We start from the raw sequence: 20,144 nt of genomic DNA, 5'->3' as shown, positions 1-20,144 counted from the left end.
GAATTGTGTTGAGGCAGTTTTCCCGATGGCTCCATCTTCCCGGCCACCGAATGTCATTTCCTACTACGTCGAGTCAATGACTGCACTATGAATCCTCAAATCACAGGGCAATGAGGGGTGGCAGGTTTATGAATCATCTAACCCAGCAGGATCTAACCGAGCCCTCAGGAGACTGAGGTAGGCCAGCCTCAACTACACAGGCAAGACCCTGTTTCAGCCGGGCGGTGGTGGCACACGCCTTTAATCCCAGCACTCGGGAGGCAGAGGCAGGCGGATCTCTGTGAGTTGGAGGCCAGCCTGGTCTACAGAGTGAGTTCCAGGAAAGGCGCAAAGCTACACAGAGAAACTCTGTCTCGAAAAACCAAGAAAAAAAAAAGAAAGAAAGAAAAAAGAAAAAGACCCTGTTTCAAAAAAAACCCACAAAAACAAAAGCCAAGGGAAGATGATTTAGTCCAGTGCGGCTTTGCGTGTGGTGCTGGGGCTGGAGCCTGGGGACAGGCAGGGGTGCGATGACCGAGCTGCACCTGCAGCCACCATCTACATTAACTGTGCTCTGTGCTCTGGGGACTGGTGATGTTGCATTCCAGAAGGGAATTGTGGTCACCCAGGGCAGTGTCTGAGCTTGTTTTGGGGCGACAGATGTACTTCCTGATACAGGCTTCCCGCTTGCTGTGGGCTCTGAGCAGCCCCAAGAGCTCACTGCTTGCATTTATGGGGGCTGATTATGGCCTGCTAGGTGACAGGGTGTGCTCAGAGGGGTGGGCTAGTGACAGGTCTAAGGAGACATTACCATGCTAACATGTAGCTTTTCTTTTCTTCTTATTTCTACTTATTTTTTCTTGTTGTTGTTGTCATTGAGATGGTCTTGTTATGTAGCCAGGGCTGGCCCTGAACTCGCACTTACGATCTTCTCTTGACCTCCTGAGGGCTGGAATCCCAGGTGTACCCACCACCCCCAGCTTCAGCTCTCCTTTTTGCAGCAGGCCTCGGCACTGCAGAGCATACAGGCGTTATAAGGAATGAGAAATGTTTCCTGCCTGGGCTTCCCGCGCAGATGTCTACCACCAGGCCCCACGGCAGCATGCTCCAGCTTCCCCAGCATTACCGCCCATCGTCCTTTGAACTTCCTCCTGTGTGTACCAGATCACCCCTTAACCGGTCACCACCCACGTCTTTTCCAGATGGACCTGACATTTGTTGGTGTTGTGGGCATGTTGGATCCACCCCGCAAGGAGGTCACAGGCTCTATCCAGCTGTGCCGTGACGCTGGGATCCGGGTGATCATGATCACGGGGGACAACAAGGGTACAGCCATTGCTATCTGCCGACGCATCGGCATCTTTTCGGAGAATGAGGAGGTGACAGATCGTGCCTACACTGGCCGTGAGTTTGATGATCTGCCCCTGGCTGAGCAGCGGGAAGCCTGCAGACGCGCCTGCTGCTTCGCCCGTGTGGAGCCCTCACACAAGTCCAAGATTGTGGAGTACCTGCAGTCCTACGATGAGATCACAGCCATGGTGAGCCGCTCCAGAGGGCTGCCTGGGTCAAGGCTCTGAGTGTCCCCATGCATGCTCAGAGGCCCCAGTGACATGCACAGAGGAGAGGGATTCCGTTTCTGCCTGGAGTCTGAGGGAGGGGCATAAGGTGTCTGGAACTTTGGAGTTTCTCACTTTCTCCTTCTGCCTTCAGACAGGGGATGGTGTCAATGATGCCCCTGCCCTGAAGAAGGCCGAGATTGGCATTGCCATGGGATCTGGTACTGCTGTGGCTAAGACAGCCTCTGAGATGGTACTAGCCGATGATAACTTCTCCACCATCGTGGCTGCTGTGGAGGAGGGCCGAGCCATCTACAACAACATGAAGCAGTTCATCCGCTACCTCATTTCCTCCAACGTGGGCGAGGTGGTCTGGTGAGCAGCCAGGGCGGGCATCCAGAGAAAAAAAAAAAACAGGGCTGAAAGGGGTGATCATGGGACTTGGGACAGGACCAGTGTATGACCTCCTTCCTTTGGCAGTATCTTCCTGACAGCCGCCTTGGGGCTGCCCGAGGCCCTGATCCCTGTGCAGCTGCTATGGGTGAACTTGGTGACCGATGGGCTCCCTGCTACAGCTCTGGGATTCAACCCACCTGACCTGGACATCATGGACCGTCCCCCCAGGAGTCCCAAGGAGCCTCTCATCAGCGGCTGGCTCTTTTTCCGCTACATGGCAATTGGGGGTGAGCAGGAAGGGGACTCAACAACACTTCCGAGCCCCTGGGACTGACATTTGTCCCCGATGCTAACTTCGCCCAAGTCAAGCTGCTCCAAGGCACCTCTTCCTCAACCAGCTGTCTCCAGCTGTGTGCGGCCCTCCTGATAACTCCTTTTCTCCCCTCCACAGGCTACGTGGGTGCAGCCACTGTGGGAGCAGCTGCCTGGTGGTTCTTGTATGCAGAAGACGGGCCTCACGTCAGCTACCACCAGCTGGTAGGAGGACGGGGCGGTGGGCACGGGGAGGCATCTTGAAGGCTTTTGTGGATCTCAGACTTCTGTCTCTTCCTTTATAGACTCACTTTATGCAGTGCACTGAGGACAACCCTGAATTTGATGGGCTGGACTGTGAGGTCTTTGAGGCCCCTGAGCCCATGACTATGGCCTTGTCTGTGTTGGTGACCATTGAGATGTGCAATGCTCTCAATAGGTAGGTCCTTTCCACTTGGGTGGGCCCTGGTGTGCCTTCTTGAGCCTCTTCTCTTGCCCTCCACCTCTCCCCCCGCCACTCTGCCTCACCACATCTTTCTGTGTATCCCTATCCCTCCATCTGCCTGGCCTTTGCCACAGCCTGTCTGAGAACCAGTCTCTACTACGGATGCCGCCCTGGGTGAACATCTGGCTGCTGGGTTCCATCTGCCTGTCCATGTCCCTCCACTTCCTCATCCTCTATGTTGACCCCCTGCCGGTGAGCCTTCTGCTGTCCCTTCTCCCCGACTCCAGGGGCCATAGGGTGCTCACAGAGGAGGGTGGTTCGCAGCGCCCTGGTCCCTTCTTTTCTTCCTGAGAAAACACTTGGTCTTTCCTGATGGCTGCTGTCTCCACCCCAGATGATCTTCAAGCTCCGGGCCCTGGACTTTACCCAGTGGCTCATGGTCCTCAAGATCTCACTTCCGGTCATTGGCCTAGACGAGCTTCTCAAGTTCATTGCTCGGAACTATCTGGAGGGTAAGGGACGATCCCTCTTCCCTAGTACTCAGTCCTGAGCACAGCCCCTGCCCTCTGCGCCGCGAATCCGCGCCACACCTCACTCCCCTCTTCCTTTGCAGGCGGGTAAGTTCCTTTTGGCCCTGGTAGGACCAGTGTCCCCAGGGAGGGCAGCCCAAGCCCTGTCCCCGCTCCAGCCATGACTGGTGGGGTTTCCCCCCCACGGCCTGCTCCGCCCTGTGGGCCTGCGGGCCTCCTTCCCCCTTGATAACGGCCTCTCTCTGTCCTCTCTGGCCATAGGATAACCGTCCCCCTCCTCCATGTCCTTGAACGTGTCACAGGTATTTCCCTACACACCCTGTGCCCGCTGCTGTACCCCGCCGCTCGCCCACCGGCCCACGCGCACCCCTGCGGCCCACGCGCACCCCTGCGGGCACTTGCGCTCGCAGCTCTCCCTGGAGCCGCTGCTGCTGTTGCCCGCTTCCACATGAGGGCCGTGCCCTTCCTGTGGGCACTGGCAGCTATGAGGCTGCGTCCTGGCCTTCCAGTCTGCTGGGCTGGGCTGCGCTGCGCTGCGTCGCGCTGGCTGCCTCTGCTGCTGGGGCTGCGGTGGTGGTGGTGGGGGCGGGGGGTGGTGGTGGGGTCTGGGGTCTGGCACACCACAGGTGAGTAGGGAAGGGGGCCATGGGCCCCTCCAGGTGAGTGTGATGGAGATGCACAAGGAGATGCAGCTCTCCCTCCTGGGCCCACTGCTCTACCCCGTTCCTTTCTTCTTCCAGATCCAGAAGATGAAAGAAGGAAGTAACCAGCCCTCTCGCCCTGTCTTCCCCGCCCTAATAGCGCCGCATCTTCAGCCAGAGCTGAGACACAGACCCTTCTTCTCCCCCAATTCTGTTTATAAACAAAGTTCCCGGCCCCTCTGTCCCCCTTCAGCAAACCTGCCCTCCCTCTGAACCTTGTAAATCCCCTTCCCAACCTCACGGGGCTGGCAGGAACAAGGCGACTGACTGAGCTGAGCTGCTTATTTATTGAAAATAAATGACAGAAAAGTCTGACCTTGCCTCCATATATCTTGAGGCCTATTTCCGGTGCCTGTGGACAAATACCTTAGTGTCATACAGTCCAGAAAGCAGCTGCGTGTCCAGGGGCCTAGGAGGAAACCACCGATGCCAACAGCTTCTCGCCACAGGCTGGACGTGCCTCGGAGGGGGACTGGCTGCTGGCCAGCGGTGGCAGGGCAGGAGGCCAGGGTCCATGAGGCAGCATTGGCAGCCTGGGAGCCACAGGGCTCACCTGTACTTTGGTTCTGGAAGGAGGCTGGGACCCTCCTCCAGGCATCATCCCTGAGAACAGGCCCAGCCACCCTGGGTGGGAGCAGGGGCCCTGGTGACACTGCCATCCAGGCTTGGCGTGGGTGGGCTCCATTCCGAGACCTGCAGTCCGTCTCACAGTTCTGGCAGAGAAAGGGGTGGCTTCCCCAGCAGGGAAGCGTCTCTCCTGGCCCCTCAGGAGTCCTTGATGTCCTTGATGTCCCTGAGGGGTGCCTCATCCAGGATGCTACGCACCTGCTCCAGAGTCTCTGCTTGGCGAATTCGCTCCAGGCGTACCTGTGTGGTTGGGTGGGAGATAGGGAAAGCCCTGCTGAGGAGACAGCCCCTGCCTGACCAGCCAGCCTCTTGGGTCAGCTCTGCAGAGGCAATCTGTGTTCAGATGGGGTCAAGGGAAGGAATGGGTCCCAGGAGGTTGGCCCGAGGAAGTCTGGGTGTTGCTGGCCATTGATTGGCCATTGGGCTGACAGCATGAAGCTGGCATGCAGCTGAGGTGTGCAAGAGAAGGTCCATGTTTCTGGGCAACAGCTCAGGAGGAAAGACCATGCCAGGCCTAGAAAAAGGACCTCTCCTAATTGAGGGCTGCCTCTGTGAGACCCAGGACAAGTCACTCAGAGCCATACCAACTAGGCAGGGAGGCCAGGTCATACCTGCAGGGCCTGGGACAGCCGGACGAAGTCCCTCTGCACCTGCTCACTGGTCTCCAGCTCGGCCTGCAGCCGCAGTGTCTTGGCCCTCTGTTCCGAGAGGAGGTCTGTGAGCTGGGCCTGCAGGGACAAGATGTGGGGCTGGGGCCTGACTCATCTTTGGCTAGGTGAGAGGGTGGGTGGCCAGAGCCACGGGGTGACCCGCACTGGTGTCCCTTCAATACCACCAGACTCTGGCTTCCTTTGGCTCAAGCCAGGTGGCTGATGCAGGGCTTCCTGCTACCTGGTCTGAGGGAGACAGGAAGGGTGTGAGGGGGGACATAACCACACAGATGTGTTAGCCACGCCATGCCGCCCATGACACTCACCTTGCACTGCTCTTGCTGGACCCGCTCTGTCTCCATCCTCAGGCTACACAGGGAGGCTGGGAAGGCAAGGAGCAGGGAGAGTGGGAGTCAGGCCCACGCGGTCCCAGGCCTCCTGGCGTGGCCCTCCACAAGGTGCCGACCCTACTCACCCTCCAGCACATCTGTGGGAGTGAGAGAGAGAGAGAGAGAGAGAGAGGTCAAGGCTGGATCTCCACTGCACCTCCTCTGCCCGTGCCTGACCCAGGGGACCCTGCGGTGGCTTGCTCTCCCCCCACCTGTCTCTTCTCGTTGCGCTCTCAGCTGTCCCTCCAGGCTGGCCCTGGCCGCTGTTTCCTCCTCTAGCGCCTCACGCAGCTTCACGATTTCAATGCGCAGGCGCTCAGCCTCATGCTCCTGCGCCTGTTGCCTGGCCCGCGCCTGTTGCTGGGTGTGCCGCACCAGCAGATGGAGCTCCTGCGAGAGACACAAGGGGTCTGCTGGGCACAGGGCCGAAGAGGAGGGCAGGAACCACTGGCCAGATGCAGAGTGTGCAAAGAGGGAAGGCAGGGAGGGGGGCGTTAAAACAGGAAAGGCGCCAAATGCCACAGTCATGGTAAGCCAGCTGCAGATTCATAGTGGGATGAAGAAATGGGAGGCCATGACTGCCACATGGTATGGAGGACTTTCAAGAACAGTGTGGAAAGTTCCAGAATACCTATAAGTTTCCAAACAACTCAAGTTAAGGCTCCATTATGTACATAATGAAAACCACAATAAAGGAGAGCAGGGAGGCCTGGGGATGCTCAGCTGAGGGTGCTTGCCTAGCAGGCAGAAGCCCCAGGTTCGATCCCCAGCACTATATAAAAACTGGGGACAGTGCTGGAGCGGTGGCGGCACACGCCTTTAATCCCAGCCCTTGGGAGGCAGAGCCAGGCGGATCTCTGTGAATTTGAGGCCAGCCTGGTCTACAGAGTGAGTTCCAGGCCAGCCAGGGATACACAGAGAAACCCTGTCTTGAAAAAGAAAACAAAACAAGCAAAAAACTAAACTAAACAAACACAAAAAAACCGAGGAGAGATGGTAGTGTGGGACTGCAATCCCAGCACTCCTGAGGTGGAAGAAGTGAGATCAGAAGTTCGAGACATCCTTGGCTACACAGGGAGTTCCAGGCCAGCCTAGACTATAGGAGACCGTCTCAACAAAACCAGACAAGACACACATACACAGACCAACAAAAAAGAACAGGAAATCGAGACGAAAGACGACAGGGTCACACTCAAGTGGATGCTGGCAGTAATTCTCAGGGAAGAGAGAACAACCAGGTGACCTACAAGTTCACGAACCAACTGTTTATAATCAACACGGACCATCATGGAGGATAGGTTCAACGATTCTGAAGAATTCAATCTTAAGGTCCTGATGTCACTTAAAAATAGCAAACAGCACCTGGTGTGGTGGGGCCTGTGATTCCACACTCAGGAGGCCAGCCTGTCTCAAAGAGAGGCCTGGTCGCCAAAAAAAAAAAAAAAAAGAGAAAAGGGCTCAGAGTGTGACAAGTGAAAAGGGCGGCACAGGGCTTGTCCAGCCCGCATGGGACATGGCTAACCCCCTGCAGCGAGGCAGTGGGAGCAGCATGGGGTGCAGTCAGGCGGCAAACACAGTCACCGCTCCCTTCGCCTGTGGCCAGCACTTCTGAATTCTTTCTCTTCACGCCAACCCTGGGGAGATGGTATGGGTCCATTTATCAGATGGAGAAAATAAGTCTTAGACACGGCTAATTCATGAGAGCCAGGGTCTGTCCTCAGGTGTCCTTGGAGACGGGTTGACGTCAGGCATTCGGGTGCCGTTTACCTGGATGGAGTTGGGCAGAGCCTCGCCCTCGTTCTCCCCCGGCTCCGGGCCCTGGAGGGCGGAGGACGGCAGCTGCTCAGTCCGGAGCCCTCGGTTTTCTTCATTCAGTCTCTTAACCTCAAGGTGCAGGCACTTGTGAGAAGTGGCCAGCTCTGCCTGGGGACACACAAAGCACAAGGCAATTAGAGGGACTGGCCTCTCTAGTCCCTGGGGCTAAACCCAGAGCCCCAATGCTAGGCTGCTATCTAGAAAGCCCTGGCCGCCTGACCCGCTGAGAAAAAAACGAAAGCTTTTTTTTTTTTTTTTTTTTGGTTTTTTGAGATAAGGTTTTTCTGTGTAGTCCTGGCTGTCCTGGAACTCACTCTGTAGACCAGGCTGGCCTCTAACTCACTGCCTGCCTCTGCCCCGAGTGCTGGGATTAAAGGCGTGTACCATCACTGACTGGCTCAAGAAGAAAGAAACTCTTTATTGCCCTCTCTGGCTCTAAGCTCTTCAGATTCTGTCCCTGCTGACACACTGGCATCCACAGCCCACTGTGGGTATTTCACTTAGATGGTGTATTTTTTTAAAAAAAGATTTATTTCAGCCTGGTGTGGTGGTGTACATCTTTAATCCCAGCACTTGGGAGGCAGAGGCAGGTGGATCTCTGTGAGTCCGAGGCCAGCCTGGTCTACCAAGTGAGTACCAGGACAGCCAGGCCTGTTACATTGAGAAACCCTGTCTATATCTCCAGACCCTTCTGCCTCCACCTCCCGAGTGCTGGGAGTACATGCATGTGCCACTATACCTGGTCGGTTTACATGGTGCTGGGCATTGAACCCAGGGCTCTGTGCATGCCAGACAAGCACAGTTCTGCAATATGTTTTTAAAATTTATTTTTATTACATTGTGTGTGTGTGTGTGTGTGTGTGTGTGTTGTGTAGTGTATCATCCAGGCTAACCTCAAACTCATGATCCTCCTGTCTCAAACTCCTGTCTGCTGGGCTCGCACCTGACTTAGAATGTGCACACAGAAACGTGTGGAGGTCAGAGGACAACTTTCCAAGTCAGTTCTCACATTCCACATGGGTCCTGGTGATCACACTTGGGGCGTCAGGCTTTGGGGCAAGTGCTTTACCCACTTGAACCATCTTTTCTTTTCTTTTTCGAGACAGGGTTTCTCTGTGTAGCTTTGTCCTTTCCTGGAACTCACTCTGTAGCCCAGGCTGGCCTTGAACTCATAGAGATCCACCTGGCTCTGCCTCCTACATGCTGGGATTAAAGGCATGCGCCACCACCACCCAGCTTGAACCATCTTGCTAGCCCCCCAAACATGCTTTTTTTTTTTTTTTTTTGGTTTTTCGAGACAGGGTTTCTCTGTGTAGCTTTGCGCCTTTCCTGGAACTCACTTTGTAGACCAGGCTGGCCTCAAACTCACAGAGATCCACCTGACTCAGCCTCCCGAGTGCTAGGATTAAAGGCATGTGCCACCACCACCCGGCTCAAACATGCTTTTTTAAGTGCCAAAGTAATTGCCAACTTTATTTACTCTCTTAAATATTTATTTATTTATTTATGTATGTATGTATGTATGTATGTATATGAGTTCTCTATCTGCATGTATGCCTTTTTGTTCCATGTATGTATGTATGTATGTATGTATGTATGTATGTATGTATATGAGTTCTCTATCTGCATGTATGCCTTTGTACCAGAAGAGGGCATCAGATCCCACTATGGATGGTTGTGAGCCACCATATGGTAGCTGGGACTTGAACTAAAGACCTATGGAAGAGCAGCTAGTGTTCTTAACCTCTGAGCCACCTCTCCAGCCCCATGTAATTGCCAACTTTAAAACTGGGAGTCAATATACACATTTCCAGATCTCTGGCTTCTCTTTAAAAGCAGGATGTCTGACCACACAGATCTTGCGTACTTTTGGGCGGAACTGGTCAGTGTGTGATTTGCTTTCAGTCCTGATTCTGCAGACTGGATCGCATTAGCTCAGTTTACAGATGGGTAAGGAGTACATTCTAAGGTTGTGGGCTTAGTTCAAGATTACATAGCTCTGGCCACAGTCAGGCCACCCCCAAAGGCTTCCTCACCTAGTGAGAGCAGCTGGGTGGAGGGCGGGGCTGATACTTGGCTTTCCATGCCCTCCAGGGCCCCAAGTGGTCCTGACCTCTTACCCCAGACACGGCACTCACCATCTGCAGCTGCACGCGTTCTTGGGCCTGGCTCACGGTCCCTTGCAGAGTCCGAAGCAGTTGCTCTGAGTTCTGGACCTGGGCCAGGAGCACCTGCATCTAAGGAGGGAGGAGGGTAAAATAAGAGGGATGCTGGGGGTGGGGGGGGAGAAGGGGGGAGGGGGTGCGGGTGGCCCCGGAAACGAGGCTGCACTTACTTGCTTGGCACAGTCCTCATTGCTCCGCCTCAGCCCCTCTTGCAGCTCATCCCGCTCACGGCTGACACTTTCCAGGTCCTTCTGCAGCCGCCGCCCCTGCCAGACGGAGACCCCAGACTTGTCTTTCAGCTCTGCTGGAGGGGATTATGCCTATTCTTCCCTTCCCCATGATCCCTAGGTCAGGCCGAGCCTCCAAAGTGGAGAGATACGGTTTACTTCCTGCCATCTCTGCTGCCATCTTCTGGGCTACTTAAAATTTCTTCTTCTTTTCTCCCCCCAGTGCTGTGGGCTGAATCCAGAGTCCTGCACAGGCTAGGAAGTGCTCTACCACGGAGCCATACCCCACCCCTTTTCAGTTTTGTTCTGGGCATTTCTCACCACATTATCTTCTACAGCATCCCTACCCATGCTCTGCCCAACTTCCTTTGCCGGGAGGGGACCTCTCTCCCACACTGGCCTGCCCACTGTGGCTTTAGTGCAGACCTCATACATATGAAGGGGTCCACTCACCTCTACCTGCAGCTGCTCCCACTGGCTATCTGGAACAAGCTGGTACCCAGGAGGGGGTAGATAGATGCCCTCAGGGACCAGAGTGCCCGTGGACACCAGAGAAGCCGTCTCTTCCTGCTCAGGGCTTAGGCCCTGGGTGCCTCGCAGGGAGGTACCACTGGCCGCCCCTCCGAGGGAGAAGGAAGAGATGGAGGCACTGTCGTCACAGTTGTGGGCAAAGGCCTCCGCCGCCGAGCCTGCATCTCCACCTGGCTCCTCCGAGGGTTCCAGCGGAGGCGAGGGGTTCCTTGATAGTGGAAGCAGCTCCGTGGAGCCGTGCAGGGAGGCAGGCTGCTTTGGTCGTCTCTAGGGAAAGTGGGAGGGAAGCGGCTGGCAGCCAGTGTCCCCGGCACCCCTTTTTCCCTCAGCACCCCTGGTGTCCCCCCTTACCCTCACCTGGATCTCCTGGATCAGCTCTTCCGCCCTCAGCAGCTTCACTTTCAGCTCCGCGATCTCCTGCTCCATGGGTAACACAATTTCCCGGAGCTTCTCTGAGTCTTCATGGGCCTGGAGGGATGGGGCATTGGGCAGTGACAGACCCTCCCTCCTGAATGATGGCCACCAACTGTTCTAATCCTCCCTGAAGGTTATGCCCACCCACAAGATTCCAGAACACTTGCTCTAAGTGCTTCCAGGGAAAGGGGCCCAAGGCCGTGACTAGCTTCCTCCTGTCCACTCATTCTTCGTCCCGACATACATCTTTTTATACCATAGGACCTCCTCCGGTTTTCAACTGGGTACGTGGTCTCGGTTCTCTATTACCATCTACATCTCTCAGCTTCTCTGGAACTAAAGGTGATCACACAACGTAGTTCTAGCTAATGAGATGTAAGCACATGTGTAATATGTGAATTTACAGGTCAGTTCCTTAAAGGAAGCTGTGTCTTTCTTTATAACTCCTTGCTGACTGAATGGGGATGTGATGCCTGGCATTCAAGCAATCATCTTGGACCGTGAGGCAATCTACCAGCTACAGTCAAAAGCAGTACAGAAGCCTAGGTTTCTTTTATTTTCTTTTTTTTTTTTTTAAAAAAAAAAATTAAGTATTTTATCTTATGTTTATGCATGTTTTGCTGGCATATGTACATACGTTGTGTGCATCATCTGGTACATTGAGAAACCAGAAAAGGGCGTCTGGTCCTCTGGAACTAGAGTTACAGACAGCTATGAGCCATCAAGTAGGTTCAGGGAACTGAACCTGGATCCTCTGGAAGAGTAGCAAGTACTCTTTTTTTTTTTTTTTTTTTAAATAAGAACAGATGTGTCAGACATCTGGAAACTAAGTTTTTTTTTTTTAAGATTGATTTATTTATTATGTATACAGTGTTCTGTTTGTATGTATGTCTGCACACCAGAAGAGGGCACCAGATCTCATTATAGATGGTTGTGAGCCTGAGTTTCTGATCCTTCCACAGTGCCAGCACAGACATGTGCCACCATGCCCGGTGTTATTCAGCCCTGGGACTGAACCCAGGGCTTCACACACGCTAGGCAAGCACTCCAGAGACTGACCACAGCTCTGGCCCTGAGCTCCTGTTTGACCTTTGTTTTCACGAGTGGGAAATGGACTCTAGCTCTTGTTTCCTAGAGATCTAATTACCGGCCTCACAGAGCTTCTGCGAAGATCAAATAAGGTAAGAATGCATACTGCTCGTAACGAGCAAGCATATGGAAATACACACGTCCTAAAATTTAATTGTTTTCATTATCTCTTTGGTGGAAGGGCTACTAAGTACCCCGAGGCCAGCCTCAAACTCGTAATTCTTCTGCCCAGCTTCCCCAGGGGCTGGATTATAGGTATATACCACCACGTGGAGGTATTAAAAATATAGAGAGTTCTTGCCTATCATGTACATATATATATATATATATATATATATATATATATATATATATATATATATATATAGTACACACTTGTACACACATACACACACACACACACACCTTTTTCAGGTTTCTAACTGGCTATGGATGTGCATGCTTATAAATCCCAGCACTCAGGAGCTGAAGCAGGAGGCCGGCCTTTGGCAAGTTCAAGGCCAGCCTGGGCTACACAGCAAGATCCTGGTTCTTACTATGTTACCCAAGCTGTCTTGAAGCCCTGGGCTCAAGCCATCCTCCTGCCTCAGCCTCCCAAAGAGCTGGGACTATCAGTACCTGTCACCACACCCATTTTCCTATTGTTATTAATGACAGGAACAATAAAGGAGGCATTATACCTTAGGGACCAAGTACAAGGACAGTTGACACTGTTGAGCACTCAGCAGTGTCCAGCACAGAAAGGGTTAGTTTCCTTCCTCCACATGACTGACCTTGTTTCTAGAGGTAAATAAACTTGGTCACTTCTGGCAAGGATCGTGCTAAGCACTCAACAATGGAGAGGCTCAGTGTCTACCTGGAGTCATTACTGTGTCCAATGACAGGCTATGAGACACCAACAATCACTATTGTTCCAAACCCCGGGGACAGGCGGTCCGTCCCACTCCAACCTTTTCCATTTGCTTCTCCAAGGAGTCCAGGGGGTGGGCCCGGGCCAGCAGCTGCTTGAGGTGGCCCAGCTCTCGATCCTTCTCCTCGGAGTCCTGCTGCTGCTGCTGCCGCTCCTGTTTCAGGGCTGCTATCTGCGTCTCGTAGCTGCTGATGGAGTCTGTGGGAGGGGAGGGTGGGCGTTTGGTGCCTGCTCTCTCCAAGGTGGTCAACTGCAGCAGTTACCACGGTGAGCTGGGCAGAAATGGACCTGGGCAAGACCTTGGCACCTCTGTGTACCAGTGTCCTCGGGAGCAAGAGGGAGTGTGTCTGACCCCGGGGGGTTTCAGGATGAAGTGAGACGATCTAAGGAAGGTGTCAACCATCTGACATACAATAAGGACCAACTGCACAGTATGCTGCTCAGATACATTCCAACTGAGGAACTGGCCCCAGGATATTTTTACTAAAATCAGGCAAGTATGAGGCCCTGTTATTAGTAAAAACAAAGGAAGTAAGATATCATAAGGGCTAAGAACAAAAACAGAACCCACTCCCGTCCCAGCACAGCAAACACAACAAAACCCAAATCCCCCAAAACCCAAGGCGAAAAGTCATTTAATAGGAAACTGTTTGGGTGCATGCAGAAAAGAAAACTGAAAGTATTCCTTTCACATCATTCATAATACATAAATTCACTCAAATGTGAGTCCTCCATTTTGCCAGGAGGTAATCTCACAAAGATTACCTCACAAAAATCTCACAAAAATCTCACAAAGAAACAGATCATCGTGCTTTGCTTAGACACAGGGAAAGCCAAAAACAGTCAAGGACAGACTGAATGTCATGAGACACGAGACACAGCCCGCAGGTCGGAGTGAATGGGAGAGCTGGCTAAATGATGCCTCGTGAGACTGCCAACTTGGGCAGAATGGTGACCGACAATTTCCAAACAGCCAACAGAAGGAAGTGTATCTTCCCTCTCAAGCACAGTGTGATATTATCTTGATTTTGTGGCTAAAACAGGACCTGGACCTTAAGACAAGTCAAATACAGTCCAAGGTCCTGTTTATGTACCCTGTGACAGAAACTGCAGACTCTGACTGCAGTATGGGCTAGAATTTCTATTTATTTATTTATTTATCTATGTATTTATTTATTTAGACAGGGTTTCTCTGTGTAGCTCTGGCTGTCCTAGAATTCACTCTGTAGACTAGGCTGGCCGTGAACTCACAGAGATCTACCTGCCTCTGCCTCCCGATTACTGTGATTAAAGCTGTGCGCTACCACCCAGCAAATTGGAATTCTTATTATGGAAATTGTCACTTTCTCTGTGACTTATGCAGTGGTAAACTGTACCACTGAAGAATCAATTATGGTAGCCAAAAGCTGGGCATGGTGGCACACCCTTTAATCCTAGCATTCAAAAGGCAGAGGCAGGTGGATCTCTGTGAGTTGAAGGCCAGCACGATCTACACAGTGAGTTCCAAGACAGCCAGGGCTGTGCAGAAATAGTCCGTCTCAAAAACAAAACAAAACAGAAATAAGACAACAACAGCAAACCTCTATGGTAGGGCAGGAATCTTGGTGTTTGGGAGGTCGAGGCAGGAGGATTGAGGGTAGCCTAAGATACATAGTGAAACCTGGTGTCAAACAAATAAAACTAAGCTAAAAATATCACAAATGTAGGGCTGAAGGTGGCTCAGTTGGTAAAGTGCTTAGCATGTATGAAGTCCTAAGTTCAAATCTCAGGTATCCATATTAAAAAAAAAACAAAACAAAAAAACAGAGCTCAGTGGCTGCTCTTCTAGGGAACTCAGGGTTCAATTCCCAGCACCCACATGCTGCTCACAACCATGTGTAACTCAGTTCCAAAGCATTCAACACCCTCTTGTGGCCTCTAAAGGCACTGTGTGCAGCAGTACAGACATACATTCAGGCCAAACACCCATACACATAAAATATAAACAAAGGCTAAAAAAACAAAGATGCACAACAGCACGTGCCTGTGACCCCAGTGGTGAGGAGGCAGAGACAGGGTCGCTGGCCAGTCAGCCAGGCTGAATCGTGAGCTCCAGATTCAGTAAGAGACCCTGCCTCAAAACAAGTAAACCAACAAATGAATAAGTAAAAGTAAGGTGGAGGACAACCGAGGAGACGCCTACACTGACCTCTGGCTTTCACATGGAAGTGTGCACATGTATGCACAACTGTATACAAGTACACACATACAAACTTGTACAAACGCATACAGAAAAAAGGAAAAATCTGATCTGCACAAACACAGATTGCCCAGTTATTTGCATAACCAATGCTGAAGACCTAATATATATTCCTATTAACATGTCTCAAACAATCAATATTTGATAATAGTGATGAATATTTACTTTAGGCTCTGTAGATACAGCAGTTAATCACACAGGCCCACCACCTGGCGCTCACGGCTCAGTGAAGATAACCATGACAATAACAAGGCTGTGGTCCACTCTCCAAACTATGGATCCCAGAAGAAGGAATGGTGTCCTGTGAGCCTGGCCAGGAAGGGGTGCTGGCTAGAGATAAGGGATGGAAGACAGACAACAGGGTCAGCATGGGCTGTTGTGTCTCGACATGCTGGCTCACCAGAAGAGCCCAAATATAAGGGAGCACAAAGGATGTAGGGAAGGGTGCAAAAGTGAAGCCACGTGGCTCTCAAGGCTTTGAAAGCCAAACTAAGAGGTCTGAAAATTAAGCTATAGATTTTCGGCATGTGGAGGTGGTGTCAAGTAGACATTAACATTTTGTTTTTTCTCAGCTACTTACTCATTTATTTTGTGTGTGTGTGTGTGTGTGTGTGTGTGTGTGTGTTTTTCAAAGCAGAGATCCTTCAGACTCCTCTTCCTAACTGCTAGGATTATAGGTGTGTGTTACCATGCCTAGCCAATGTTTATTTTTTTGAAACAGTGTCTGACTGTGTAGCTCTGGAATTGACTATATAGACCAGGTTAGCCTGGAACTCAAAGATATCTCCCTGCCTCTGCTTCCCAAGTACTGGGACTCGAGACATGTATCACCATGCTTGGCTCCTTTATTTATTTTGAATTTATTTATGGCCGTCTACCATGTTCAGGCAGGTTCTCTGGTTTCTGCAGTAAGGGGCAGAGGTCAGAGCACACCTGAGGAGCTGGCTTTCTCCTTCTCCCTTGTGGGTTGCAGGGATTGTACTCAAGTCATCAAGCTTTACCCACAGGGCTACCTCACTGGCCCCAGGGCATTATCTGAACATGAACTAGCATTAGATACAGAAGTCGCCAGACTGCCTGGGTTCAGATCTGCTGCTATGTGGTTCTATCACTCCATGCAAGTGAGCCTGTCTGTGCTTCTGTGCTTTGTCTGTAAAAGAGTCAGATATTAACTCCTGCTTCCAAGAGTTTGTTAGGAGGATTAAACACAGCCAAGGATGGTAGCTCCTACCCAGAACTCTAGTACCTAGGAGGCTGAAGCAGGAGGGTTACCTTGAGTTCAAGGCTATGCTGGACTATAAAATGAATTCCTGGCTAGCTTGGGTTACAGTGTAAGATCCTGCCAGGAAAAAAACAAAGCCGGGCGGTGGTGGCGCACGCCTTTAATCCCAGCACTCGGGAGGCAGAGCCAGGCGGATCTCTGTGAGTTCGAGGCCAGCCTGGGCTACCAAGTGAGTTCCAGGAAAGGCGCAAAGCTACACAAGAGAAACCCTGTCTTGAAAAACCAAAAAAAAAAAAAAAAAAAAAGGAAAAAAACAAAACAAAACAAAACAACAACAACAACAACAACAACAAAAATAGGGCTGGGGATCTGGCTGGGGGGTGGAGTACTTCCCCAGCACAAAGCCCTGGGTCAGATTCCCAGGACTGCATAAAACCAGGAGTGGTAGTGCAGGCCTGCATCCCAGCACATGGAGAAGGAAGACCACAGGCGGAAGGTCATCGGGATGATTCAGTGGTTAAAGGCGCTTGTCATGAAAGGCTGATGACTGAGTTCAGTATCTGGAGCCCACATAAAGGTGGAAGGAGAGAACTGAATCCATAAAGTTGTCCTCTGAGCCGACATGTGCAGCACAGCATGGATGACACCCCCACATCTCTCTCTCTCTCTTACACACACACACACACACACACACACACCCCTAATTTTAAATTTAAAAAAAAAAGAGGAAAAAGTTTACATGCAGTTTGAAACCAGCCTGGACCTTGTCTCAAAAAATTAACTAATAAAAGTAAAAGAAACAAAAAAATTACATTATAGAGCATTTAGCTCTGTGTCTGGCATGTTGTAAGTGCTCAATAAAGAGAAGCCATGGTTATAACTTAGGATATACCTTTTCCTTTGGTGTGTGTATAGGATAAAAAGGAGCCAAGGAAAAAAAACACCCTGACTTTGACTTGACCCCAGGACCAAGGATTGAAATCCCACCAATCCCTGAGCTTGTCCCAGAATCAGGCCACAAAAATCCACTAATCCTAAGGACCTCCCGCCCCCCAATCCTATATGAGGTCTGTGGCCCTCTTCAGTTTGCTACAGTTCTTACAGGAGGCAGCCACCCTCCTGGATTCTTCCTTCCCAATAAATCTTCTGAGTGAGGTTTGTTGTGCAGTGTGACAGTTTTCCGAGCAGAGCCCAGCTGTAACAATTGTCACGGGAGCAGAGCAGAACTGTGACACTTTCGCTGGGGAAACTTTCCTTAGGGAGCAGAGCTGTAACACTTTCCCTTAGGGAGCAGAGCTGTAACAATTTTTGCAGAAGCAGAGCAGAGCGGAACTGTAACACTTTTGCTAGGGATACTTTCCTCTAGTGGAGCCGAGTTGTTGCATTCGGGGCACCTGAGCCGAGTTCTAACAACTTCCGTAGGAGCAGAGCAGAGCTGTAACACTTTCGCTGGGGAAATTTTCCCTTCGTGAGCAGAGCTGTAACAACTTTGCTGGGGAAACCCTCCCCTGCTGGAGCAGAGTTGTTACACTTGCATCCGGGAACCCTTCACCTGGAGCAGAGCTGTAAGCAGCTATGCCTACAATGACTTTCTGGTATTCCTTGGCTCCCGACTGCCAGGATACCTTTTCATCCTAGCTGGAACATTTACAGTGTGCACATTCACACAAGCCAGAGGTCAAAATCAGGTGTTCTCTTTAGTTGCTCTCTACCTTATTTTTTGAGATAGGGTCTCCACTGACTTTGGAGCTCTCCATCTTGGCTAGACTGGCTGGCCAGCGAGCTTCTAGGGATATGTCAACCTCCAACCTCCAGAGCTGGGGTTACAGATAAACTGCCATGCCTGGTAGGGTGAGATGAGAATTTTTGGCAGTTTACTCTGGAAGCCAAGGTCAAGGGCAGACCACAGAGGGAGATCTGTAAGAGACTGGGGCAGCAGATCAATAGAACTGGCCATAGTAACACTACTGCCAGGACACAGAGTAAGGGCAGGTCTGCCATCCTTGAAGGGACTCTGGCCTCAGCCCAGAGAAGGGTGGAGAAGAGGAAAAGGCGAGGAACCTAGGACCAAGATAGCTGGTGTCTATCAATCCACAGAGGCCACGAGGCAGAGGAAGAAAAGGAAGGAGATGCATGTGTTTGCGTAGGGTGCTGAGCGGGTGCTTTGGAAGGAAAGCACAGGACCAAACTCAGAACAGGCTGGGTCTAGAGCCCTGAGGCCCTGAGGGAAATGACAAGTTTCTGGCTCATATCCGGGGCTGATTTGACATCCTCAAGGGTGAGAAATGGCAGCCATGAGGGAATGGGAAAAGGTGAGTGCTACACCTAGCTGTGGCCGACAAGAGCTGATGTGACAACACTCGTGTTTCTCCTCAAACCGGGACACAGACTTCCCTCTGCTGAGCGACATGAAGCTCACCTGAAGCCTTTCTCGTTCTGTACTCTGTGGTGGTAATCTAATTGTACTGAAATATTATTTTGATTGTATGTTAATAAATAAAGTTGTCTGGGGGTCAGAGCTATTAGAGCCATAGCAAGAGTGTGGCGGTGGTGGCACACGCCTTTAATCCCATAAGATCTCTGTGTGTTCAGGGATACAGTCAGCATTGGAGACATATGCCTTTAAGACCTAGGGGGCTGTACATTCAGACAGTGACGAGGCAGTCATGTGTTTGGGTTTACAACCAATGAGAAGGCAGAACAACATACTATAAAAAAACGAACCGACAGGAAGTAGGTCTCTTTTCGCGAAGCTGGGACAGCAGGAGGAAGGGTGAGATTTTAGCTCTGAGCTCTGACTTCTGGCTCTCTCTTTTACATTGTTTCTGTGTTTCTTATTTAATAAGACGGTTGGTTACATCTACAGTACTCTCTGTTGGAGGGGCAGAGGTTGACAGGCTGGGAGGTGGGTGTATTGGGGATGGGTTCCTCACCTTTCAGGATGGCCTGCAGGGAAGCCACCTCCTCTTGGCACTGTCTCTGCACTGCGGCCACCGCCTCCGCCTTGGTGCTCTCGCTCACCTCCGCTACAGCCTTCATGGTTTCCATTTCTGCCAGTGCACTGGCCAGTTCGGCACGAAGCCGTCCGAGCTCACTTGACTCGGACGCATCCTTTTGCCCATCTTGGGGCTGGGGATGCAGCGCTGTGGGGGAGACAGGGACCAACCTTTCTTCCCATAGTTCGCAGGTCTCTTTACACTTCAGGCCACCCAGTCCCAGACTTCATCAGCCCTCGCCTCGACCCACTCGACCCACCGGCCCTGCCCCTTCCCGCCTCTAAATAGTGTACTTAGCTCGACTGTCCAATTCCTTCCAGTGGCCCCGCCCCCTTTCCTAAGCTCCTCCCCACCTCTTACCTGCTCAACCCTCAGGCCACGCCCATGGCCAGGACCCCGCCCACCCTGGCGGGCGCCGTGCCCCGCCCCCTTCCCAAGCCTCCGCCTGGCCGGCTGCCGCCCGCCGCCGCATTCGGCCCCGCCCCCGGTCTCCTGCTACCCACGTGCATGGCGGCGCCCTCACGCACCGACCCCTGGCCGCCCGCGCCGCCGGTCCTCACCTAGGGCTGCCGGCGCAGCTGCTGCCATCGTCTCAGCCCAAACGGCGGATTCCCGCACTCTCTGGCGATGGCACTCCCGCTTCCGGGTCCGCTCGGTTGTTTCCGGATCCGCTCGGCTGTTTCCGGATCGGGTCCCAGGGGCGGCGGAGGTGGAGGTGGGCGTAGTGCCGAGAGACGCCGAAGGCGTTCGCGTGGCTGCGGGGCTTGGGTCCCGCCTCTCTCGGGTCGCGCGCTCGCGTCCCCCCGCTCCCTCGCCCCCTGGGAGACCCGACGGCTCCGGATCTGCCGCAGTCTTCCCTGGCGTCTCCCAAGACTCCACTACGTCCTGCGACGCCGGGCCTAAGCCCTGGAGGACGCGGCCTCCCCCTCCCCTCCGCTCGGCCGCCCTTCC

The 20,144-nt window shown here is 52.3% G+C and overlaps 2 protein-coding genes across 6 annotated transcripts in view; one reads left to right on the top strand and one right to left on the bottom strand.

Moving 5' to 3' along the window:
• Atp2a1 (ATPase sarcoplasmic/endoplasmic reticulum Ca2+ transporting 1) overlaps positions 1-4,234 on the top strand; it is an 18,038-nt gene extending 13,804 nt beyond the window's left edge. Inside the window, exons 15-23 of one of the 2 annotated variants that reach the window (XM_006980380.4) lie at positions 1,182-1,517; positions 1,690-1,910; positions 2,016-2,218; positions 2,383-2,468; positions 2,549-2,682; positions 2,823-2,940; positions 3,083-3,200; positions 3,480-3,520; positions 3,959-4,234. In XM_006980380.4, coding sequence (XP_006980442.1) covers positions 1,182-1,517; positions 1,690-1,910; positions 2,016-2,218; positions 2,383-2,468; positions 2,549-2,682; positions 2,823-2,940; positions 3,083-3,200; positions 3,480-3,484 — 1,221 coding nt within the window. In that variant the 3' untranslated portion in view covers positions 3,485-3,520; positions 3,959-4,234. The remainder of the gene's footprint in view (positions 1-1,181; positions 1,518-1,689; positions 1,911-2,015; positions 2,219-2,382; positions 2,469-2,548; positions 2,683-2,822; positions 2,941-3,082; positions 3,201-3,479; positions 3,521-3,958) is intronic. The other variant, XM_076552104.1, reaches the window with a different exon arrangement.
• On the bottom strand, positions 4,188-20,144 carry Rabep2 (rabaptin, RAB GTPase binding effector protein 2). 4 transcript variants are annotated; one of them, XM_015998910.3, is made up of 13 exons: positions 19,721-20,086; positions 19,131-19,340; positions 12,777-12,934; positions 10,681-10,791; positions 10,246-10,590; positions 9,736-9,831; positions 9,539-9,637; positions 7,353-7,508; positions 5,798-5,975; positions 5,672-5,683; positions 5,523-5,578; positions 5,158-5,274; positions 4,188-4,786 (listed from the first exon to the last, which is right to left on the bottom strand). In XM_015998910.3, the coding sequence occupies exons 1-13, from the start codon at positions 19,779-19,781 to the stop codon at positions 4,685-4,687; spliced, it is 1,701 nt and encodes a 566-aa protein (XP_015854396.1). In that variant the 5' UTR covers positions 19,782-20,086; the 3' UTR covers positions 4,188-4,684. The 4 variants fall into 4 exon arrangements, 2 of the variants coding, with proteins under 2 accessions (XP_015854396.1, XP_006980443.1); XM_006980381.4 differs by having other exon boundaries at positions 19,754-20,083; XR_013044838.1 differs by lacking the exon at positions 5,672-5,683 and having other exon boundaries at positions 5,787-5,975; positions 19,754-20,144.

This window comes from Peromyscus maniculatus, chromosome 1 (genome assembly GCF_049852395.1).
Source record: "Peromyscus maniculatus bairdii isolate BWxNUB_F1_BW_parent chromosome 1, HU_Pman_BW_mat_3.1, whole genome shotgun sequence".
Classification (NCBI taxonomy): domain Eukaryota; kingdom Metazoa; phylum Chordata; class Mammalia; order Rodentia; family Cricetidae; genus Peromyscus; species Peromyscus maniculatus.
Note: the sequence above shows the minus strand (reverse complement) of the source record. Positions and strands in the feature narration are given on the sequence as shown.